This window comes from Xyrauchen texanus, chromosome 25 (genome assembly GCF_025860055.1).
Source record: "Xyrauchen texanus isolate HMW12.3.18 chromosome 25, RBS_HiC_50CHRs, whole genome shotgun sequence".
Taxonomy (NCBI): Eukaryota; Metazoa; Chordata; class Actinopteri; order Cypriniformes; family Catostomidae; genus Xyrauchen; species Xyrauchen texanus.
This window is the reverse complement of record NC_068300.1, coordinates 41,727,694-41,753,578: the sequence shown is the minus strand read 5'-3', so window position 1 is coordinate 41,753,578 and position 25,885 is coordinate 41,727,694. Positions and strand designations below refer to the sequence as shown.

The 25,885-nt window shown below is 40.4% G+C and overlaps 1 protein-coding gene across 1 annotated transcript in view; it reads right to left on the bottom strand.

The window, feature by feature from the left end:
- Positions 1 to 25,885, bottom strand: part of smc1al (structural maintenance of chromosomes 1A, like) — a 98,022-nt gene that overhangs the window by 36,235 nt on the left and 35,902 nt on the right. Inside the window, exons 7-14 of the mRNA XM_052091689.1 lie at positions 19,544 to 19,684; positions 19,384 to 19,466; positions 19,201 to 19,300; positions 16,943 to 17,050; positions 16,681 to 16,866; positions 5,087 to 5,266; positions 4,370 to 4,516; positions 4,137 to 4,274 (exon numbers count right to left, since the gene is read on the bottom strand). Coding sequence (XP_051947649.1) covers positions 4,137 to 4,274; positions 4,370 to 4,516; positions 5,087 to 5,266; positions 16,681 to 16,866; positions 16,943 to 17,050; positions 19,201 to 19,300; positions 19,384 to 19,466; positions 19,544 to 19,684 — 1,083 coding nt within the window. The remainder of the gene's footprint in view (positions 1 to 4,136; positions 4,275 to 4,369; positions 4,517 to 5,086; positions 5,267 to 16,680; positions 16,867 to 16,942; positions 17,051 to 19,200; positions 19,301 to 19,383; positions 19,467 to 19,543; positions 19,685 to 25,885) is intronic.

Below are 25,885 nucleotides of genomic sequence, written 5' to 3'. Positions count from 1 at the left end.
CCGAGCTTTTTTCACACACCGCCTAGTGTATATGTCCTGGAGGGAGGGAAGCTCACCTCCGATGATGTTCCTGGCAGTTCGCACCACCCTTTGCAGGGCTTTGCAGTTGTGCGCGGTGCTATTGCCGTACCAGGCGGTGATGCAGCCAGTCAGGATGCTCTCCACAGAACTAGTGTGAGGATGTGGTGGTTCATTCCAAACTTCCTCAGCCGCCTCGGGAAGAAGAGGCCCTGGTGAGCCTTCTTCACAACGGCCTCAGTGTCGACGGACCATGTGAGTTCCTCAGTAATGTGGACACCGAGGAACTTGAAGCTGCTGACTCTCTCCACCGGTGCTCCATTGATGGTGATGGGGCTGTGTTCTCCGTCTTTCTTCCTGAAGTCCACAACAAGCTCCTTGGTTTTACTGACGTTGAGGCAGAGGTTGTGCTCTTGACACCAGCGTGTCAGAGTGGGCACCTCCTCTCTGTAGGCTCTTACATCATTGTCAGTGATCAGACCTACCACCGTCGTATCGTCAGCAAACTTAATGATGGTATTGGAGCTATGTGTTGCCACACAGTCATGTGTGTACAGGGAATACAGGAGTGGGCTGAGAACACAGCCCTGCGGGGCTCCAGTGTTGAGGGTCAGTGATGAGGAGGTGTTGCTGCCCATTCTAACCACCTGACGTCTGCCTGACAGGAAATCCAGGTTCCAGCTGCACAGCGAGCTGTTTAAGCCCAGAGCCCGGAGTTTCTCATCAAGCTTGGAGGGCACTATGGTGTTGAATGCTGAGCTGTAGTCTACAAACAGCATTCTCACATATGTGTTCCTTTTTTCCAGATGGGAGAGAGCAGTGTGTAGTGTAGATGCAATGGCATCATCGGTGGAGCGGTTGTTGAGGTAGGCAAACTGCAATGGGTCCAAAGAGGGGGGCAGAACAGAGCAGATGTAATCTCTGATTAACCTCTCGAAGCATTTGCTGATGATGGGGGTCAGAGCAACAGGACGCCAGTCATTTAAGCAAGTGATTGTGGCTTGCTTCGGTACAGGCACAATGATTGATGTTTTGAAGCATGTGGGGACTACAGACAGGGAGAGGGACAGATTGAAAATGTCCGTAAAAACACCAGCCAGTTGATTCGCGCACGCTCTGATGACGCGGCCCGGAATGCCGTCTGGACCCGCGGCTTTAGGATCGGGTTACATCCACAACAGAGACGGAGAGTGAACCAACCTCTGTAGCGTCAGCTGCGAATACTCTCTCCGTGAGGGCGGTGTTATTGTCCTCAAAACAAGCATAAAATGTATTAAGTTCGTCCGGGAGAGATGCCGCGGTGTTCATGGCGGAAACTTTATTCCGTTTGTAGTCCGTGATTGTGTTAATTCCCTGCCACATACTTCTAGAGTCAGTGGTGTTGAACTGACCTTCAAGCTTGTGCCTGTACTGGCGTTTGGCTGTACTGATAGTGTTACGGAGGGCATAACTGGCTTGTTTACGCTCCTCCGTGTTAGAAGAATTAAAAGCGGAGGTCCGCGCAGTGAGTGCCGTGAGAACATCGGCGTTAACCCATGGTTTCTGGTTGGGGTATATCCGTATAGTTTTGGTCGGAACAACGTCCTCTACGCACTTCCTGATGAAACACGTTATGCTGTCAGCGTAAACCTCGATGTCGTCATCAGAGGCGGACAGGAACATCTCCCAGTCCGCGTGATCAAAACAGTCTTGTAGCGCAGAGTCTGATTGGTCCGACCAGCACTGGATCGTTCTGAGGGTGGGTGCTTCCCGTTTTAGTTTCTGCCTGTAAGCAGGTAGAAGTAGAACGGAAGAATGGTCCGATTTGCCAAATGGGGGGCAGGGGAGGGATTTGTAGCCTTCCCGGAAAGGAGAGTAACAATGATCTAAAACCCGGTCCCCTCGTGTGTTGAACTTTATGTGTTGGTGGTATTTTGGAGCGATTATTTTGAAGTTGGCTTTGTTAAAGTCCCCGGCAACAATGAACGCAGCCTCAGGGTGCGTGGTTTCCTGCTCACTTATACTCCCATACAGTTCCCTGAGTGCCCGGTCTGTGTCGACTTGTGGGGGGATGTACACAGCTGTGATGATGACCGCTGTGAATTCCCTCGGCAGCCAGAATGGTCGACACAGAAGCATGAGAAATTCCAGATCAGGAGAGCAGAAAGACTTGATTAAATGTACGTTCCTCTGATCACACCATGATTTGTTGATCATAAAACATACACCACCACCTCTGCTTTTACCGGAGAGGTCTTTCGCTCTGCCGCTCGGTGCACGGAGAAGCCCGTGATTTCGATGGCCGAGTCTGGAATCTCCGTAGACGTCCAGGTTTCTGTAAGGCAGATAACACAGCAATCTCTCGTTGGAAAGAGATACGTGCTCTCAGCTCGCAGAGCTTGTCGTCCAGAGACTGAACATTTGCCAGCAGTATACTGGGTAGCGGGGGTCGATTTGCACGACGTCTTACTCTGATGAGAACGCCGGCTCGTTTTCCTCTTTTCCTTCTGCGTTTCCACGGCCGAGCAGCCCAGACAAAGGGCTCCGCCGGCGTGTTTGTAAACAGTGGGTCGGCATTAAGGAATTTGAAGTCCGGTTTTCGATGTGTAATTGTAGAACCAATGTCCAAAAGCGTTTGTCTGTCGTAAACAATAAGGCAGACAACATCCAAGTCAAAAAAAAAAGAACTGTAAACAAAACAAACAATAAACCGCAGTGCTGTAATGGAGCTCGCAACGCAGCAGCCATACTCTGCGCCATCTTGAGTCGAAACGCCATCTTGTTCATGATCGATCATTGCTGCATAATCCGAATACTCGAGCCCATCCTATAACATATAGCTAAAGTAAATGTATAGTCAAATGTATGTAATGATGAACTCCCACTATAAATCCCTGAATAATTGTCATAATTTCCACTAGGGCTGCCCCCTAATAGTCAACCAAACATTAGTCAATGAGAAGAGCCTTTGTCGACCAAGTTTTGATTGGTCGGCTGGTCGCGGAAATAAAAAAAAAACTCCACAAGAAACCGATGAACACTGGCGTTACAGCTGGTTGGACGCTAGCCATAATATAGGGGTCATTTTAGTTAAGCAGGGTTAGGGGTTAAGCCTACACAACAAAGCAAAACAGCTTGATTTCAAACTTTGAAATTAATTTAGCAAAAAATTAAGTGCAATTAAAATGTGTGTTATTCAAATTTTTGAAAGATGGCTTTACAACAGTTGTGAAGGGCATCATCTCTCTGGCAAAAAAACAACTTCATCTGTACATTCTCTACCCTTCGGGTATTTCGTTGTCCAGAAAATTCATCATGTGTGTGAATAAATTAATTTTGTTCCATCCTTCATGATATATATATATATATATATATATATATATATATATATATATATCACAATATCCAGTTACATCTACCTCTAACTGAGATGTCTGAGGTCATATGCAAAAAAATTCAGAAGACAAACAAATAAAGAGGGAGAACCCTTTACATATGCATTGCCTCCGTACAAACAGCGTGTCATACATGCACATAGACGGCTTTTCTGTCATCTGTTCTTAATAATAAGATAAGGTGTGTTTCCTCAAGCACGTGTCTGTCTCAATTAATAGCCTAATAATAATTTAATACCTTAATGGGAAAACAAGCCAAATATCATCTTGACATGGTCAAAGGCATCAGCTACTGCCGATCACTCTGACCATCGTTGATCCTGAGATCACTGTGTGTTGGCACAACCCTAATGTGCATTTCTCTCTATAAATGAACTAAATGTTCAAACAGTCTCCTTGTTGGTTTTTCCGACACATTCAGAATCATTACCGCTTTAGCTGGTGTCACTGCGGCTCGCTTCATGTGTGCACTTGTAAAAATGTATATTTTAAAGGCTCATTATTATGGTTTAGTAATAGAACAGTGAACAGTAGAACAGTGTTAGCAATGTTACTTATAACATTCTTTCTCAGCCCTGGAACTCAAACCATTTTGTGATGCCCCCCAAAATATTTATATGTAAATAATTAAATGAATATAATAAACGTATGACAACTAGATGACTAGGAAAATCTTTGGTTGGTGCAGCCCTAATTTCCACAGTTTTTAATCTAATATTCAGTGTCTGAGTGAGTGTTTTGTACCTGCATGTTGAGGGACAAGTGTCGTGTCTTGGTTTGCTCCAGATCACTTTGAGAATATTTTAGTCTCATCTGCAGACCATGAGCTTGAGACTGCACCTGACGAAGCTCAGCCTCCTTCCTCTTGGCTTTCATTTGTTCCTGATGAGCACACGCATAATATTCAGACAATTAGAGAACAGCAAATTCACCTGCCCTCATCCAATAATCACACACTAGACTTCATCATGACAGACCTTCAGTTCATCGGTGAGCTTCTCTTTGCGATCTTTCAGTTTGTCTACTGCTTTCTCGTCCCAGCGCCGAGCTTTGGCCTTCAGATCACTGGCACCACCAGAGATTACACCAGACTTCTGGAATAACGTCCCATCTAGAGCCACCGTCTGAACAACACATCCACACAAAACAATAAATGCTTCTGAAAGCAAGCCAGGGTTCAGATTGTTCTAACAATTTGCCGTTTTAACAGCTGTTTTAACAATTTTAACAACATGTTTACAAGGTACCAGGCTGATACAATGAGCACTTTAGAGAACAAACTAGTCAATAGGATTTGGATATATTTGCCAGGTTAGTGGCACTGCATCCTTGAAAGATACTTAAGAATTAAGTTTGAGGTACTTTGTTTGATCAGAATGTCTGCAGATTAGTGCATGGACATAACTCTGTGTTTGTTTGCCTCTACACCAGGTGTCGGCAACCTTTTTGACAACCTTTTCCTGGTCAATAGCTGTGCCGACGCACCCCAATCAACATCTTGATTTAATCCTTCCTGGCTTGCACAGGCAGCACGATTCTCATCACACTCCCATTCAGCTCATGAAAACATGCTGCGTCATGAGGCTTACATCAAGATGTACATTGTAAAGCAGGTGCGGAACTTTCATGAGAAAATAGATGACTATTCTCGCCATTGCAGCCAATGCCATAGGTTGCCGACCCCTGCTCTATACCTTGTGCCTGTAGGGTCCTCCAAAGGCGATTCTGCGCGCGTCCTCCACGTTATCACAGACCAGAGCATTTCCGCAGGCGTACTGCAGGGCTTTCTTTATATGTGATGGCTCGTAGCGAATCACATCAATCACCAGTTTAGCACCACGCAGCTCACGCAGCTTTTCATCTGTGGGCTTCACCTGTAAACAACATAATACAACATGGGTCAAAGCACATTTTATTAAACAATTATTTTAACAATTAAAATAAATGATATCTCTACATTTTTTAGCCTTCTGATGATATTCATTAATTATCTCATTATGTAATTGCTTAAAAGTAATATTTTTTATTTCAGAGGGACCATCACTTTAACCAGTCATTGCCGCGGAGTACATTAAAATGTATTAATGTAAGAATTCAAATATAAAACAGAGCATGTTTTCCATAGTTTGATATTTAATATTGTCATTTATATCCAGCAATATAACAATACACTGCAATAGGGCTGTCAACAGGGCTGAGAAACTAAATTAGAATTTTTACCTTAAATATGACCAAAATTCTAATTAAATTAAAATTTCAAAATCACAAGATTTTTAAATTGATGTTGTTTCATAAGTCTACGAGAGAGCACAAGGTATACATAAGCCAAACGGCACAGTGTTATTTTATTGTGAAGAACATTCCCGGCAGCAAAAAAAAAAAAGAAAAAAAAAAAAGAGCATTCCATATTATATTAAAAGATATAAATAAAAATGTTATACTCCACATGAATTTTCAGAATTTTGCAGTTTATTTCTGTTTCTTGGTGTTTATTTTCTTGAAATTATTATGCATTTAATTTGAGTTACTAAATTTTTATATTTGAAATTAATTATTGGTAGAAAAATGCTTATTCTGTGTCTTCTCTTTGTAACCCCAATTACATCGCTGCAAAAAATTACATCAAATAAATATTTTTTTTAGCATTTTAAAATGCTAAACATTGACAAATAAGTTTTATAATGTCTAAATATATATCCAAATGCGAATCTTGTGATCAAATCTAAACAGACTAAACAGCAGGTGGCTCACAACAGTGAGATGGAAAGGGTTCAATGGAATGATTTCTGCTATATCTAATTGAGATTTCTTTTTTTTTTATTTTTTTTTTTATTTAAGTTTTTATTACAGTAATTAAAACATTTCCTTACATTTGGATGGTACCTGGAATCTTAGTCAAGGCATTCAACAATTGGGTATATTGGCTAAAAATAAATAAATAAACAAAAATATAAAAACCAGCAAAACATATTTTGTGAAACAGATATTACATCCAAAAGTATAGGAGAAAGAAAAAAAAGGAACATAAAAGTCATCAATTGAAGTAACAATAAAGTATGTTGCAAGGCAATGTTAGCCAACCCAGTATTTCAGCTTTTTGGTAAATTCAGTAAGCTATACAGTTATATATTTATTACTCTGCCTGTAGTTTGGGTACCAGATCCGATCCGTTTTCAATTTTTTTTTTTAATTTATTAACTATATACAAAAGAAAACACTTGAGGATGATGCATTTTAATCCAGAGGTACTCTCATTCCCAAAATGGGCATTTCTTTTTCTTTTTATTCCTATCATTACTTCTTTCATTCCTCATATCCTTCGTATCTCTTATTCAATAATTCTTAAGATTTCCCTTCTTTTCCTAAAAAATATTCACAATTTCTACACTAAAATTGAGATTTCTTAAAAATAAAATTATCAAATGAAATCCAGAATTACAGTTGATGTATAATTTAGCACCAAATGTTGGACCTGGGCACAGAACTATTTTAGGACCCCTAAATAATTTGGTTTTGTGGTGAGGGCTATATATAAACTGTTTTATATGGATATTTAACCGTGCTACATTATTTAGAAGTAATTCCATTTTTTAGGTTTCAAACAAACATTATTTGATTCAAGCAATAAATTAGTAAAAAAAAATACACAAAAAATGTATTTATAATTTACAAGTTCTTGCGTGAGAGGGGTGCCAGGTTGTTCAGTCTATCCTGAGGCTTTTTAATGCTCTCAGGTAGTTTAGCAAATCATAACATATTAACTGAAATTTACATAGGGTCCAGAATAAATGTTAAATATTACTAAAGTAATTATATTTATAATCAAATTATTTATAAAAATGAATTCTTACAAGCCATGCAACTGAATATTGCATTGTTGTTTATTGAAATGTATTTTCTGTCACTGTGACAGTGGAACTATTTAGCTAATTGTTTCCATGCAAATCAGTGACAAACAAGACAGGTTATCATTTCTGTCAGAAAAGTAAAAATAATAAAATAACCTTAAAGAAAATTGTGTAACTTCTGTTGTGGTTTTAGTTTGGGGACTTGCTATTGGCTGTTGTGTTGGCATAATTTATTAGGCAAGACTGCAGAAAATTTAAGGACTGTTTTGGGGAGTTATTAATTAACATTTAAAATTATTTTTTGGAGCAAACACTTTATTATAATTGAAACTTGAAACCATTTATTTTATAGAAGTGTAAAAAGAGCCTCTCTTTGGAAAATAAAATAAGAAAACAATTATAATAATAAACCGAATTATAAACGTGATACAAATATCATGTAACTATAACATGTTAAATGAACTACTAAATGAAAAATAACATCAGCTGTGTGAGCTTTTGAAGTAATGTCCTATGATTATTTACAGTTAACATGTACTGTAGGTTTGTGACAGTGAGGCCAGACTGCTCCTGTCTGTACCTTTAACTCAGTGGTTCTCAACTGGTTTTGCTTCAGGACAGATTTTACATTTGAAATCAAGTGTCGACCTGCCATAGATTAAACATTACCTGTATTTAATGTATCCTGGGTTGCATTTCATGTTGTATAGTTTTGTTCATGGTTTTCCAGTACAAGGTCAAGCATCAAGTGACATTATTTGTGTTGATGTCAAAATCTACAGGAACTTGTTTCTCCCCATTTTAAAAATTGAAGAGCATATTTTCTTATATAAGCCCATTATTATCCCGTTTGTTAACTAAAATTACATATTTATACGCATATTACACAGAAGGAAAGGCTCCTCATTACCATGGTTAGGTCAGTGTGCTAGTCTTAAATAATAGTAATACCCAATAATAATAAATTTATGTATTTATGAAAAATAAATACTAGCTGAAACACATCTTGAAACTTTAACTACAACTGCCACTGTTGATATAAAATTAGGTCTAATAGATTCTACCTTTAGATTATTTCATATGAAACTATAAAATGTTGTCAAAATATAACAGTTACTTTTACTCATGTAAAATCCTGAAACAAATTTGTAAAGGTGATGGTGTGTAATTTATTTATTTATTTTGGCACAGAGCACAGTTGCTCTTTTCCTCCTCAGTGCTGTTTGGCATGTAAGGGCTGCTAAACACTTTAAACTAGAAAAGGCTCACTACAATTTAAATTGGTCACATCAGTTTTGAGGGCTATGCTCTGCAATATCGAGGGAAGCCGGTTGTTGCGCGTGCGCCAGAGAGAAGAGCTCATGATCGAGAGATCGTTACACTCGTGAGAAAGTGCAGATGAGAAGTCTTTAGCTGTTTGCGAGATTATCATTAAATGTGCCTCGGCAGTCCTAAATGGTGGGCGGCAGCCGAAATATCTTCAATGGGAGAACCACGACATTGCTCTTTCCCTGCTGTCCACGACCCAGTCCGAATAAACCAGTTGAGAAACACTGCTTTAACTCACACACACTCACTTATGTCAGACCCCCTCACCTTGCTTCTCTCTGACATTTTCTCCACTGCATGTTTGTGTGTGACGCAAGTTAATGAGTCTGACAAACAGTCGAGAAGGATATGCGCATGTGAGATTCTCTGTGCAGTTGCATTTTAAAATAAATGACTACTTTAAATGACTTATTCCGTCAATTTTCAAACCATGGTATAACATGAAACCGGTATACCGCTGCAACCCTACCTGTGACCAATATTTGCAGCTCTGCAATATCCCACAGGCTTTTTTGTGCTTTAGCTCTGATATTCTGGACTGCAGAATGGGAGTGGGAATATCTCTCAAAGTATTCTCATCTTTCAAAAGTCCCTACAGTCACACATGTGAACATAGGGACAATGTGCAACAGTGAAAGCAGTCAATGCAGCTCATGGTCACAGAGGAAAAACATTCTTCTTTGACTTTCCGTGAGCCCCCCTCAGAGGGGTGAGTCGACACTGACGAGATATACAAATGTATAACTATGCAAAAGTATTTTCTTGTAAGAGGTTGTTGAATCCTTCAGTGGCAGAATCTTGTCAAGTAAATATTGCAGTAACTCCTCTTCCATACGAACTGCATATATTGCCATGATCAATGACTTCATGTACAATCAATTCTCACAATGTGCATAACCTGCTTTCTGCAAAAAATTCTCTCTCCAATAACTGCGCAACAAAACAATTTAGCAACACTAAATGCAGCTAAAGCTCTATTAACTCACAATCTTTTGCACATATACTATAAAATAACAAAACATGGCAAAGATTAAGTGTTCTCCCGTGATATATTGAGACATTTAATTTGTTGTTCAAGAGCATATTTTATTTGCAGGGAATGTACATCTAAGACTGTGTGACAGTAAGACAGATTCAACTGTTGCAGTATTTGCTGGTTTCATCTATTTTTAATTGCTCTTGTTGTACCTCCCCATTTCTTTTATTATATTCTGTGTGTTAAGCACCAGGTGTCATCGCTGTAGATCAATCATCACCCAGAGAGTGTACCTTCTTTATATGAATGATCTGTTTGGCCAATTCGGTGTATTGTTTTCTTCTTTTTTTTTTTAATCGAAGCAGGAATTATGTAATAAAGTACAGTCTGCATTATAGTAAGCACAATATGAAGACTCCGTGATCAACAGAACTCACAACCTTTTGACTTGTGTTCCAATGCGTTAACCACTGGGCTATTCAGTTGAAACAGCTAAAAAATTCCCAAGATACATTCCAACCTGAGTGCAGCAGTTTTTAAATACAAACATATATAATACATTAAAAAAAAAATGTACTCTGCTAATTTCATAAGGCTTAAAATAAGGAAGCAATGATACGTTAGAAGTTTTTGTTAAATTGACTAGGAATTTTGACCACTAAGTAGCATAGTCTCTAAGTTGCTTAGGTACCCTCAGGAAACGATGTCGAGGACCCCTTCCAATTTTCAAACAAATCGGACAAAGAGTTTTAAATATACATTATTTTTTCTTTAATTCAAAATGGTGGAGAGGTTATATGGCTGATGTTGGAAACATTTACAGAATATTTTTTGTTTAATTGAAGCAGGAATTATGCAATAAAGTCTGCATTGCTGGAAGCACAATATGAAGACTCAGAGATCAACAGAAGTACACATTTTAAAGATGCTCTTTCCTGGACTCAAACTCAACCTTTTGACTTGTTTTACACTACATTAAACACTGGGCCATTCAGTTCACACAGCTCAAAAATTCCAAAAATACATTCCAAGCCGAGTAGCAAATTTTGACATTTCTTGATCCACATGTGGCGCTGTCACCAAACTTTGCATGTTACCTCGGATCATGGTCCTGATGAAGCAAAACAAGTTTAGTTTCGATAGGACAAAGCATTGCCGAGATACAGCCTCAAATCCATTTTCACGTCGACCTTGTTAACTTCACCCTAGCATAATTTCTGAACATTAGCACAAATTAAAATGATTTCATCAGGGCATGATTTTGATGATGCAATTTTTTCTTTGAAATCCAACAATCCTTCAGAGGACATTTCACTTAAATATAAAGCAAGAACAATAAGATGATGAACAAACTATGCCTGCAAAAAGAAATGATCTGTGATCAAATCTGCAACTATTCAATGAACACAATACAAAGACTTCCTGAACAATATAACCAACTCTAACACTGGTCCAAGTGGGATCCAAACCCAGGACCCTTGAATCTATAAACCAGTGCTTTAACACACGGAGCCACACAGTTGACATTGCATGTGAGTGGCAAAGCAACTTCCTGAGGTTACAGTCAGGATACAAGTTTGAGTTATCTTTTGAACTTTGGGTGGCACGGTCTTCAAACTGCTGAAGTAGCATCAAGACATGACGAAGAGGCATACCAATTTTCTTTGGAATCTGACAATTTATTACAAAGATATATCCTTTTTTAATACATTTCAATATGGTGGAGAGTCACTATGACAGATATAGTTGAAAACTGATATTGTTTAAATCTGCATGGCCTAAGGAATCCACAGAAATTAACCCCATAATTTTTGGACATACATTTAAAAAGTCACAGGCAAAGGTTGACCCATAGGTGGTGACCAAACTTTTCATGTGCCTCCCATATTGCCGAGATTGAGATATTGCCTCATATTCCGTTTTACATCGACCTCATTAAATTAAAAAACTTTTAAACAAAGGCATAAATCCAAATTCTTAATCATTCAATAAGTGCGTCTCAGTCTGGAGATTATTTTGAGACCTTGCTTGGCTGAATTGGCAGAAATGAGTTTGAATCACCAGAAGGAGAGTATTTACCATAACAGAGTTTCACCTTCAGAGTCAGATAATGAGTGAAATAATGAAAGTTTGGAAGAACAAGCTGATCGACCCAACCACCTTTGCAAGCACGACTTGAGCAGGACGCTTCACAGTGGTAAGTTTTCATATTGTAGCTTTCTTACAAGTACACTGTTGATTATTGTGAACCTAACAAAGTTTCAAGTAAAAGACACATAGTGCATCTAAGTTAGTCATCTTTTGCAGTTGGATATTACCGGGAGTACTCTATTAGAGAATTAGTGAGCAAGTTAGCCATGGACTGCCGTGGATAGCGGCCGTAACATTACAGCTTGTAATTTGATAATTATATAAGACTCTTGAGATAGACCATTTTGTTACAAAGTTTTAGGTAAAAGCCGGCCCACAGCTGAATAGTAAACCCATACCAAAACAATAACGTTACATAGCAAGTTAGCCGAGCACTACCGTGGATTGCAGACTTAAAATTACCATTTGTAAAAATATACCCATCTACACACTTGATCACTATTCATGATAGAGCTACAGCTGTGCACTGGGTGTTCACCTTAGCTACAACACAAAACTCAGTATTTGAACTCAGTAGCGGATGAATCCACAAATAATAAAGCATATATACAGGTTGTGATCCTGAAGCTCCAGATTGTCCCAACAAAGTGGGAACTACACCATCTTTCAGAAGTAACGGATTTGAAAATCCAGTATTGGTTGTGGTTGTACTGCTGCATAATTCAAATACATTTATCCACCAATTCTTCAATCTGTCTGCCTTTGGAAGACCAAACAAAGAGGTTTTGCTTTTGCAGTGAACAAAACAGCATCTTCTCGACATGGTGACAACCATGTAACAAACTAATCCAACTCATCCTGGCCTTGGCTATAACTATGTTTGTTTGAGGGCGGGTGTGTGGTTATATTTTTTGAAAAAGTGAGTATTTTAACAAAAACATTGGCCCTATTTTAGTGTCTCACTGGAACCTCGATCTCTGCTTTTTATAAAGAAAAGGAGGAATGATTCAAAATTAATTTGTGGTAAATCAACATAAATCAGCAAATGCTTTTGATTGAGCTTGACATGTATTGAACCCAGAACATTCCTTTAATCAAATAAAATGCATTGAAATCATTGCAATATTCCCAATATTGCTTATAATCACCATCAAAATCATTGCACATATACACCAATCAGCCACAACATTAAAACCACCTGACTAATATTTTGTAGGTCCCCCTCATGCTGCCAAAACAGCACCAACCTGCAGCTCATAATAGCATTCAGAGATGATATTCTTCAAACCACAATTGTACAGGCAAGATGGCGGCGCGGTAGCACGCAGCGGCCACTCCGGATCCACAATGGTGCTATTTTTGTTGAAAAAGCCCGACTTTTGCAACACATGGACATCGGAGCAACCAGTGTTCGTGTCTACCATCGCCAGACACTACTCAAATATAAGACTCATGCAAAAACCAAGCTGCATGATGACCTGCAGGAGGCGCTACGCGTACTCGGCTTGCTGCGGAGACCAGGCCTCCAGCCCTCGGCGTCGCCTGATGCCGGTGGCCGGGGGAGAGGACGTCGTAAGCGGTGTGCGAGAAGCGGAAGCGCGGAAAGAGGGCGGGGTCCATGCTAGGCTAAAAACAAACCCTAGCCGGCCGGCTCTCCCGTCTATCCTGCTCTCAAATGTTTGCTCCCTGGACAATAAACTGGACTATATCCGACTCCAGCAGGCTACGCAGCGTGAGTTTAGAGACTGCTGCGTCTTTGTTTTCACGGAGACGTGGCTCAGCGACAGAGTTCCGGATGCCGCCATTCAGCTAGACGGGCTCGCCTCGTTTCGTGCCGACAGAAATACAGCTCTCTGCGGTAAGACTCGCGGTGGTGGCTTGTGTGTTTACATCAACACGGAATGGTGCAAGAACTTTATGCTAGTCTCTAGTTACTGTTCATCGCTGTTGGAGCTTGTGACTGTTAGATGCAGACCTTTTTATCTACCACGGAATTCACCACTGTTTGCATAACCGGAGTTTACATTCCCCCAGCGCTAACGCTAAGGAAGCGCTCTGTGAACTGTATGGGGCTATGAGCTGAACTGCAAAACGCTCACCCCGACGGACTGTTTATTGTCGCCGGAGATTTCAACCATGCAAATCTCAAGACAGTGCTCCCTAAATTCCATCAGTATGTGGACTTTGCAACGAGAGGGGCGAACGCGCTTGATCTTGTTTACACAAACATCCCAGGCGCGTACCGGGCGGAGCCCCGCCCCCACCTCGGCTACTCAGACCACATCTCTGTTATGTTAATTCCAGCATACAGACCGCTCGTCAGACGCACAAAACCGCTTCAGAAGCAGGTGAAAACCTGGCCAGCAGGAGCCATCTCTGCTCTTCAGGACTGTTTTGAGTGTACTGACTGGCACATGTTCAGGGAGGCTGCAACATATGGCGATTCAACCAACTTGGAGGAATACACAGCATCAGTGACCAGCTACATCAGCAAGTGCATTGATGATGTCACTTTCTCCAAGACCATCACCACACGCTCCAACCAGAAGCCGTGGATGACTGCGGAGGTGCGCACGCTGCTGAGGTCCCGAGACTCCGCCTTCAGAGCAGGCGATAAGGCAGCCCTAAGAACAGCTAGGGCCAAACTGTCACGGGCAATCAGAGAGGCAAAGCGCGCACACGCCCAGAGAATCCACAGTCACTTCCAGGACAGCGGTGACACGCGGCGCATGTGGCAGGGCATCCAGGCCATCACCAACTACAGGACAACATCAGTTGCCTGTGACAAAGATGCCTCCCTTCCAGATGCGCTGAACGACTTCTACGCTCGGTTTGAAGTGCAGAATGACGTGATGGCGAGGAAGTCCACCCCTCCTCCCAACGACCAGGTGCTCTGTCTTACCACGGCAGATGTGAGGAAAACTCTACGTAGAGTCAACCCACGGAAGGCTGCTGGACCAGACAACATTCCTGGCAGAGTGCTCAGAGGATGTGCAGACCAGCTAGCAGATGTTCTTACCGACATCTTCAACATCTCTCTGAGCAGCGCCGTCGTTCCAACGTGCTTCAAGGCCACCACCATCATCCCCATGCCAAAGAAGTCTTCAGTGTCCTGCCTCAACGACTACCGTCCCGTCGCACTTACACCCATCATCATGAAGTGCTTCGAGAGGCTCGTCATGAGGCAGATTAAGACCCAGCTGCCCCCTCACTAGACCCACTGCAGTTTGCGTATCGTTCAAACCGTTCAACGGACGATGCCATCACCACAACCCTCCATCTGGCCCTCACCCACCTAGACAATAAGGACTCATACGTTCGAATGCTGTTCATAGATTTCAGCTCAGCATTCAACACAATCATTCCCCAGCACCTGATTGGAAAGCTGAACCTGCTGGGCCTGGACACCTCCCTCTGCAACTGGATCCTGGACTTCCTGACTGGGAGACCTCAGTCAGTCCGGATCGGGAACAGCATCTCCACCACCACCACACTGAGCACTGGGGCCCCCAGGGCTGTGTGCTCAGTCCACTGCTGTTCACTCTGCTGACTCACGACTGTGCAGCAATGCACAGCTCGAATCACATCATCAAGTTCGCCGATGACACGACCGTGGTGGGTCTCATCAGCAAGAACAACGAGTCAGCATACAGAGAGGAGGTGCAGCGGCTGACGAACTGGTGTAGAGCCAACAACCTGTCTCTGAATGTCGACAAAACAAAAGAGATGGTTTTTGACTTTAGGAGAGCACAAGGTGAACACACTCCGCTGAACATCGACGGCTCCTCTGTGGAGATCGTCAAGAGCACCAAATTTCTTGGTGTTCACCTGGCGGAGAACCTCACCTGGTCCCTCAACACCAGCTCAATCACCAAGAAAGCCCAGCAGCGTCTCTACTTTCTTCGAAGGCTGAGGAAAGCACATCTCCCAACCCCCATCCTCACTACATTCTATAGAGGGACTATTGAGAGCATCCTGAGCAGCTGCATCACTGCTTGGTTTGGGACTTGCACCGTTTCGGACCGCAAAGCCCTGCAGAGGATAGTGAGGACAGCTGAGAAGATCATTGGGGTCTCTCTTCCCTCCATCAAAGACATTTACAAAAACACTGTATCCGCAAAGCAACCAGCATTGTGGACGACCCCACACACCCCTCACACAAACTCTTTACCCTCCTTCCGTCTGGCAAGAGGTACCGAAGCATTCGGGCCCTCACGGCCAGACTGTGTAACAGCTTCTTCCCCCAAGCCATCAGACTTCTCAATACTCAGAGACTGGTTTGACACACACGTGTCCTGAGTTGCACTTTAATAACTGTCGCTTTATAACTGTCTGCTACCTCAATAACTGCTATGTGCATAGAACACTATCTCATAGTATGTTATGTTTACATTTTTAGAAACTGTCATCTTTTTGCACTACTGAGTACTGGTCGGCGCTGCACTGTCTATTGTCCTGTTCATTGTCAGTAATTTGTTGTACTGTCCTGTACTTTTTGCACATGTTTGCACGTGCACTTTATATAGGTATATATAGGTAGATTATATAGGTATTTTATTTCGTTGTGTTGTCTCATGTGGTCCTATGTTGGTCCTTTGTTGTTTTTTTATGTAGCACCATGGTCCTGGAGGAACGTTGTCTCGTTTTGCTGTGTACTGTACTAACTGTATATGGTTGAAACGACAATAAAAACCACTTGACTTGAGCAGTTATCAGAGTTACTGTAGACTTTGTCAGTTCAAACCTTTGTCCTCTCTCATCAACAAGACATTTCCGTCCACAGAACTGACGCTCACTGGATGCATTCAAAAGACAATGGCCAGACTGGTTCAAACTGATAAAGTATATGGTAACTCAGATGACCCCTCTGTACAATTGTGGCGAGAAGAAATTCTTAGAATGCTATTCTGAGATGCAGGTTGGCGTTGTTTTGGCGATATGAGGGGGACCTACATAATATTAGGCAGGTGGTTTTAATGGGTGATCGGTGTATCGTGGATATTCAATATATCGGTCATCAGTGTGATGAAACTGTTGTACAGACCTCCAGGTAGTCCAGAGGCAGGAAGGTCTCAGGTTCTCCTCGCTGTTCTTTAATGTACTGGATACAGTCTCGCCCCGTCTTCTCGGAGTCCACAATAATGGCGTCCATGTTCTTGCCCAGCACTTTAGTGACAGCGATCTGGTATTTCTTCTGTGTAGGCTGGCACAGGTCAATCAGTCTGCCATACTAGAACATGAGGGGCGCACACGTGAGCATACAGCTGTATGAAACACAGATGAGATGATGCGTTGCGACTCCTTACCACTGATCCAGGATATAATCTCTTGATGCTCTCCAGGATCTCAGCTTTCCGCTGCTGTCTGCTGTTCTCCTGTCTGTCGATACGAGCATCACCCAACTGCTCCATCACCTGCACACAATATTATCATACTGGTGTACATGATCAAGAAATCTTCCCATCCAAACTGAGGAAAAACACAGTGCAAATAAATTATTTGATGTTTAATATACAGCTATGTGAAGCAGGACCTTGAACCAATGAGATTTAATTGTGGGAGGGGCTACTGAGCACAACACAGTGAAAACAGAATGCCAAAGGTCAACAAAATGTCTTAACGTGACGTTTTTAATAGTAATGGCTATATCACATGACTACCATGGAAGCGACACGATGGATTGTGCAAACCCTCATTTCAATATATAAATGGAAAATAATTACATTTATATATTAAAATATATATATATATTTTTTATTTTATTACGTCCCTATTGCTGCCATGATATTGACCCATTTCAAAAGTTTGGCTCTCTTTTTTCTATTTCTTCTACTTAAGAGCTCCCGCTCACTGTGATGAAGTGGAAACGTAACATTATTAATAGGGCTGAACTATTGACAAAAAAAAATAATATCACGATTGTGATTTAAACATTGATAATAAAAATGTGTGATTCCTTTTTTTGCCCATGCTTTACTGCCGACCAGAAATACTGTTCTAGAAAGGGTGTTCACAACTGAGTCCTCTAAAAAGAACCAAAATAAATAAATCAGTGAAACAGAGGGGGTGGGGAAAATATCACAATCATATAGCATCTGTCTGCACTGTAATAAAAAAATAAAAAAAAAATAAAGATTTTGTTCAAAGGGTCAGTTCAAATTTCAGCATAATATTTTTGAAACCCAGTCCATTTTAATATTATATTGTTGCAATTATAATAATGTTAAGAAATTATTATAGAAATATAGTATTGTATAATAATAATAATCATCATTATAACTAATAATAATTTATTATTATAAAAAATGTTATAGTATTTTTTTTTACTCTCCTTTTTCTCCCAATTTGGAATGCCCAATGCACTTTTTAAGTCCTTGTGATAGTGATTCGACCTCAATCCGGGTGACTGAGGACGAATCCCAGCTGCCTCCTCATCTGAGAGCATGCATCTTATCACGTGGCTTGTTGAGTGCATTGCCACTGAGACATGGCATGTGTGGAGGCTTCACGACATGCACTGCGGCATCCACTCACCAAGCACCCCACCAAGAACAAACCACATTATAACAATCATGAGCTTACCCCATGTGACTCTAGCCTTCCTAGCAACTGGGCCAATTTGGTTGCTTAGGAGACCTAGCTGGAATCACTCAGCACGCCCTGGGATTCGAAATGGAGAACTCCAGGGGTGGTAGCCAGCGTCTATACCATTGAGCTACCCAGGCCCCATTTCTTTAATAATTTCTAAACTTAAGCATTCCCGGTAAACCCTCAAGCCTTTTTCAAAACTATTTTGGCAGAAGCTTTTATTTTGAAAACTGAAGGGACAGAATTTTCTTTGAAGTTGAGTTGACAACCTTTTAATGCAAAAAAACTCACTCTCATGGGATAATTTTAAATGCATATAGTAAATTGTAGCACCCTAAAATAGACATGTGAAATTACACAAAGGTGTAATAGAAGTAAATCTGGGGTGCTTTACAGGGGTTATGAATTTTATTTTTTATAGTTTCATTACCTTCTCTGAGGTCCACTGATAATGTTAGTAAAGGTTTTTTTTCCCATCAAAACAGTCATCGTTTTGTAATAAATAATAATTTTCCACCCTGTCTCAGACCACGTTTCTGAAAAGTTAGATTTTTGCCTTAGCTCCTCCTTTAAACTTCAATGTAAACACCCTCTGTTTTGACTGGCTAACAGTGTGCAGCCCCTAAAATTCTGCCATTTTTAAAACTCAATCTGAAGAGAATGAACAAGCACAAAAACATCAGCAATGTGCATTTCACGGTTTACACAACACACATCCAACACATTGCATCCCAATATATTACACCATTCATCTCAAGCACAACTGTTAACACTCACATGATGTATACTGAAGAAACATGTGATCTAGGAGCTTTATACAGTGCATGTCTTTTGAAAAAACTGCAAGACTATCTCTCAAAGACTCATTTTCCTCATTCCCGGCAAAAATAATATATGGCGTTGCTGTGAAAAAAGTCTGTAGGGCTTTATGTTCAAACTTTTTGGACATAACCCTGACTCTTTTCCTGACTCTCACCTGGTTGAGCTCCATGTTGATCTCATCGATTCTTCGTTTGGCCTGTTCCACCTCTTCTGTGAGCTCCTCCTCCATTCTCTTCTGCTCGTCTAGGGACTGCCTGATGAATACAGAAAGAGAAATGCTGCAGTGAAACTCACAGTTCTTCGCAGTATCACATGTGGCTTTGTGATGTGTTCACACCTGCTGGTGGTGATATAGTCCTCCAGCTTCTCAATGCGTTTCTGGTTCTCCTCGATCTCTCTGATCTTCTGCTTGATCTTGGCCTATGGAACAACACTCACATCATTACAGCAGCTATATTTATTTCAACGTATAAAATCAGAGGTCAGAAACTATGTACCTCGGTCTCTATTTTCTTCCTCTCCTCCAGGTCAAGTCTGTCCTGATCAGCTTTCTGGTCTCTGTTGAATTTCTCTAGCTCTTGAGCAAGGGTAGCTGCTCGTTTACTGGCCTCCTCCTTCAGACGGTGATATGCCTTCACCTGAGAACAAAAAACACACACGATCAGATACAATTCACACTTAAATTCAATGGTTTGAATCCAAAAATTAGGAAAAGAAAATGTGTGTTGTTTTTGCAAATTTCTGAATTAAACCCTTGTCCTTGTTAGTCTCAAGCTTTAACAGTTCACTTTTTCTTTAAGACAGTGCAAGGCCTGAAATTTGCAGCAGGATTGCAGGTATTGCGCACAAATTTAATCATCACAATTCTAATAAACCAATCCATTCAGATAAACAAATAAATTCAATAATCTTGACTTTGAATCAAACTGTGTCCTCCTCTCTCCCTCTCTGGCAGTCAAACATCATTAAACGCTTGAGTTCAAAGCGAGCACGCTTAGTGAGGTATATAATCTCCTTTTGTGTTACCCGGAAGAAAAATATTCATATGGGTTTGAGGGCGAGTAATGATTACAGAAATCTACTATTCCTTAAAAAGGTATCTGCCAAGAACAACAGCATAAATATAAGTCAGTACATGACTGAATCACATCTTGCTGAGAAATAAGTGACTGAAGGCCAAAATGTAGGCTAAATGCCTTGTAATTTTCCAGATAAATTTTTTATTCAGAAGGAATGATTTTTAGAGTATAGTCTGCAGCATAGAGAACAATTTCAGAGTGTTCTCCCAAAAACATATGGCGTAACACAGGAGCCTCCATCTTGCACGTTCTCACTAATGTTTGTGAATGACACAGAAGCAGCAGTGATTTCATCCGAGGGAAGGTTTAATGACACATGCTAGGGTATAAAATTGCTTAGAAAATGCATAAACAGGGCATTCATGAAAAGACCCCCACATCCCTTTTTTTAAAAAAATTTTTTTTTTAAATGAATTGACAATTCACGTGGATCACATTTTTACGTAAAAAAAAAAAAAAAACAACTAAGAAAAAAAGGAATTCGATATTAGTCCAGAAAAATCACAACCCTGTAGATACAAAGGCGATACAAATATTAATTGGTGGAATACTTAAATATAGAGCAATGTAACATGTTCAATACAAGTCTCCGGACTTCTAAAAATAAGAGTCCCAAAATAATTACATGTATTTCGAGCTTGCTTATAGATTAAATCCTGTGTTATGCATCAAATCGTAATTTTTATTCAGAACTCCAGACTGGGACTAAAATGGTCACAAATGTGACCAAAAATAATAATTGCGACAATAATTTAAAATCTAGACGCCGTTGGCGACAGTCGGGTTGTGTGCGTTCATATGCGGTTTCATCAGATATCATCTTGTGAGTTATTGAATACATCTTTAGAACATCTGAACATCTCACTTAGGGCTGCACGATTTGGACAAAAAGTCATATTGCGATTATTTTGACAAATATTGCGATTTGAACTGCGATTATGATGGTAATGTTTTCCACATGTTCAACTGCAAAAAGGCTACTGGGGTTTTCACACTTGAACCCTCTTAAAAAGAACCAAACTGAGACCTTTTTTCTGTTCAACCACAAACAAATAAATATATAAACAGTGAAACAAAGTCTTCTTCATATTCAAATGTTACCATCCATCATGTACCTGTTTTTGTCCATTTTGTGACAGGATCTCAGCCCACTAATCATCAACATTAGTTTTTGAAACAGTCAACTTGAATATTAGGGATGCTCCAAACAGGATTTTAACATCCGACACCGATCTCCAATATTTTTTTCATCTCATCAATCGATGCTGATCATTTAACTTTTATCAGCTGCTCTGTCAAAACTGGTTATATGTAAACTTTCTGCTCAATGTCACTGTTAAATACAATTCCCTTTTGGTAAAACCATAGTTGTTGCCTAGTTTTTGCTGTCAAAAATAATGTTGATTGATTGAATGATTCTGTATACACAAAATATAAATGTTACTCTTTATTCTAGGCCTTAAAAACTAGTAGGCTTAAACAAACTATTCTTTACTGTATATAAGCTAGTCCTAAACAATGAGGCTTAATGTCAAACTGAAGTTGAACTGATAACCCATCGGTGTAATTACATTTTAAGTGGAAATTTTGGTTAGTTTGTCACCATTTCATTTAATTATTTTTATTCATTATTTTATAATATTTAATTTAGCAATGCATTATATTATAGTAACTAAATATTTAATATAGATTTATTATATGCATGTTCCTTTTCATTTGGTTGGATGTTGGTAAATATAAGTTCCGCTTTCACTTGTTTCCGCGGGGAGTGTAATAAGTGCGACACGCTCTCTCGTGAGAGGTAAACAAATGACAGGAGAATGAAGATATTTGAATAAAGACATTTAATAAAGATGTTTGAATTACACCCCATATTGTATTCTGCGTTATTATTATGATACCTGTGCCTTGTGGAGACCCGCTGCACCACACGCAACAACAAGCCCAGCACGAGAGCCGTGACCAAATTACTGTTTTGAACCGGTTCTTTTTAATGAAATCACCCGCAAAGAACTGAACGTGTGAACTCAGGAGCTCATATCAGCAGTTTGAATCAGTCACTTTCTCAGCGAATCAGTCGTCAGTGAGCTCACAACTCAGAGCACATACATTGAATTATAAAGGAGCCCGAAATACACATGGGACTCTTATTTTGAAAAGTCCCATATTGTGTACCACTTTATTTTCTTCTGGTTATTATTTATTGGGATTGGAGTAGCACAATAAACTGTATCTGAGATTTCATTCAATTTGCACTCTTGTAGTCTGGGCAATCCGAGAAGAGTAAAGAAAGACTAACGTAATATTGGAAAATATTTAAAAAAAATATTATATATATATATATATATATATATATATACTTATATTTTCTATTACATTTTTATTATCTGTCTTGTTGCTGTATTGTTTGTGCATCTCAGAACAGCATTGAGATGATATTCTTCTCAACTCAATTATACAGAGCAGTTATCAGAGTTACTGTAGACTTTATCAGTTCAAACCAGTCTGACCATTCTCTGTTGTCCTCTCTCATCAACAAGACATTTCCGTCTGGAGAACTGACGCTCACTGGATGCTTTTTGTTTTAGGCACCATTATGAGTAAATTCTAGAGACTGTTGTGTGTGAAAATCCCAGAAATACTCAAACCTGCCCGTCTGACACCAACAATCATCCATGCGATTATCTAATCAGCCAATCATGTGGCAACAGTGCATAAAATCATGCAGATACGGGTCAGTAGCTGCAATTAATGTTCACATCAACCATCAGAAAGGGGAAAAGAAATGTGATCTCAGTGATTTAGACCATGGCATGATTTGTTGATGCCAGACGGGCTGGTTTGACAAACTAAACAGCTTTCAATTGTGTCTGATACAATGGCAAGTGATTTTCTAGAACAAAATTAGCAATTTAGCATGATTACCGTAATTTCCGGACTATTGAGCGCACCTGAATATAAGCCGCACCCACTGATTTTTACAAAAAATATGATTTTGAACATAAATAAGCCGCACCTGTCTATAAGCCGCAGGTGCCTGCCGGTACATTGAAACAAATGAACTTTACACAGGCTTTAACGAAACACGGTGTGGCAGCGGGGGCGTGGTCAAGCGCCCGGGCGCTTACACCTGAGCTAAATTATGTCTTAACACCGGTGTCTAATTTCAGTAAGCATGGGGAGAGCGGCATAAAAAGGCAGCAGCCACAGAGCTGAGAGAGTGACACACGTCAGTCTAGTGTTGGCGCATAGAAGAATTGAGAAACTTTATAAAATTGATTGTAAACATTGCTGTGGCCATTAAAAGCCTTACCTGGAACGTCAAGTGCCCTGCTGAAAACTGTCACACTGGTGCCCGTGTGACAGTTTTCCCAAGGAGGACACGTGAAGCAGGGCACTTGAAATTAGACACCGGTGTTAGACATAATTTAGCGCAGGTGTAAGCGCCCTTACAGCTTTTCTCTCCCGGACGGGCGCTTGACCACGCCCCCGCTGCCACACACGGCTTGTAATAAAACATTTGCAGTAAACAGTAGCCTACCAAGAAAGTCATTGGTCACTATCTTCCTCGTCCTGTGCACTGAAACCACTGAAGTCATCTCCTTCGGTGTCGGAGTTGAATAGCCTCAGAATAGCCTCAGCTTTAGTTTAGAGTCAATTCCTCACGCTGCTGTTTCCAACGTCTTATCATCGACTCATTAAGACCAAGCTCCCGTGCAGCAGCTCTATTTCCTTCTCCAACAGCCAGATCAATCGCCTTCAACTTGAAAGCAGCATCATATGCGTTTCTCCATGTCTTTGCCATGGTGAGGGTGACAAAATTACTACCGTAATCAGAATGATGGGAAGTTTGAGCGCGCTCGATTTAATCTAAACAGTAGGCTAAACAAAAAAAGTTGTTTGACCTTAACCCGTTCGGCAATTTCATTGGTCTAATGAAAGCTTCACACCGCCAAAAAACTGAGCACGTCACAGAATGGTTTTTTTTATTTTTTTTATAAAATTTGAACGCGGGAAAAATCCATATATTAGCCGCGTCATTGTATAAGCCGCGAGGTTCAAAGCGTGGGAAAAAAGTTGCGGCTTATAGTCCGGAAATTACGGTACTCAAGGATAAGGTGTTGCAGTGATAGCTGCTGTCTAGATTTGATCAAAAATGAGTGAGCAAAGAAACACAGACAATGGACAACAGATAATAGGAAAAGAGTGTTACGGATCTCAACCCCATTGAGCTTTTGTGGGATCAGCTAGACTGTAAGGTGCGTGAGAAGTGCCCGATATAACACATCTATTGCAAGTGCTACAGGAAGTGTGGAGTGAAATGTAATCCGAGTATCTGGAAAAACTGTCAAGGATCTGCAAAGCTCTCATTGCTGCATGTGGAGGATTTTTTTATTTTATTTTTCTCCCCATTTGGAATTCCCAATGCGCTGCAAGTCCTCGTGGTGGTGAAGTGACTCGCCTCAATCTGGGTGACGGAGGACGAATCTCAGTTGCCTCCGCGTTTGAGACCATCAACCCACACATCTTATCATGTAGCTCGTTGAGCACATTGCCGTGGAGACATGGTGCATGTGGAGGCTTCACGCCATCCACTGTGTGTATATATATGTGTATGTATGTATGTATGTATGTATGTATATATATATATATATATTAGAGATGCACCGATTGCAATTTTCTTGGCCAATTTCGATTTCCGATTTTTTAATAGTGTGACCTGCCGATACCGATTTTTTCCGATTCTGATTTTCTTTCTAAGAACTATAATTGACCACATATACAAACAAAGTCTACCTTTCTTCAATGCTAAATTTTATTTTCATAATAAAATAAATTATTAAACATTACAATTTCCCCCAAACTGCACTAAGTTACAGGATCTTCTCTCACTTAAACAACTCTCAAAATAAAGTGCTCTTTGACTGGAAAGAGGTAGAATTAACAATTAACTGCAAATTAATTGCTTTATATAACAGATGTCATTTTCCACTATTTTTATAAATGCACCTTTTTCTCTTTATTACTCATCTAACAAAACAATTCCAAAGATCTGAAAAACTGAAGTGTCCAATACGCTCAACTTACGTTAGATGTCCAAATATCAGTTGTAAAACTGAGCACTGCTTTGGGAACGGCTTGCATACCTGTCAACACTCCCGTTTTTCCCGAGAGTCTCCCGTTTTGTTATTTCTCCCAAAAAAACTCCTGTAATTTGTATGGCCCAAACCACGTTATATGAATAATCAAATCAATATATTATTCCAAGGTGGTCCAGTTACCAGATCTTGAATGAAACTCCTACTAAAGCATCCTACTCACACAATCGACACATCATACACATTACAAATAATTTATGCCCACAATCTGGCAACCTACTACCCAGTTGCGCTGTTGATATCTGCGCAGGCAGTAGACGCGGGATGTTAAATCAAGCATCACTGGTAGAGGGGAGGATAAGACTCAGCTGGTCCTCCGGTGAAAAAAACAAAATATACATGTAAATTTAACAACAGCTGGATGGAAGAATTTAATTTCATATCCCGAAGCCATACCGACAATGCCCACGCCTTTTGCAATGTGTGTCGCACTGATTTTAATATCGGACACGGTGGGAAAAATTACGTTACTCAGCACATTAAATCACAACGGCACAATTTGTATGTATTTAGCCTGCCTCTGCCATCCAGCACCCCCCTTCCCCTCCCGGATTTGTGTACTCAAATGTTGACAGCTAACAGGCTGCGTGTGTGACATGAC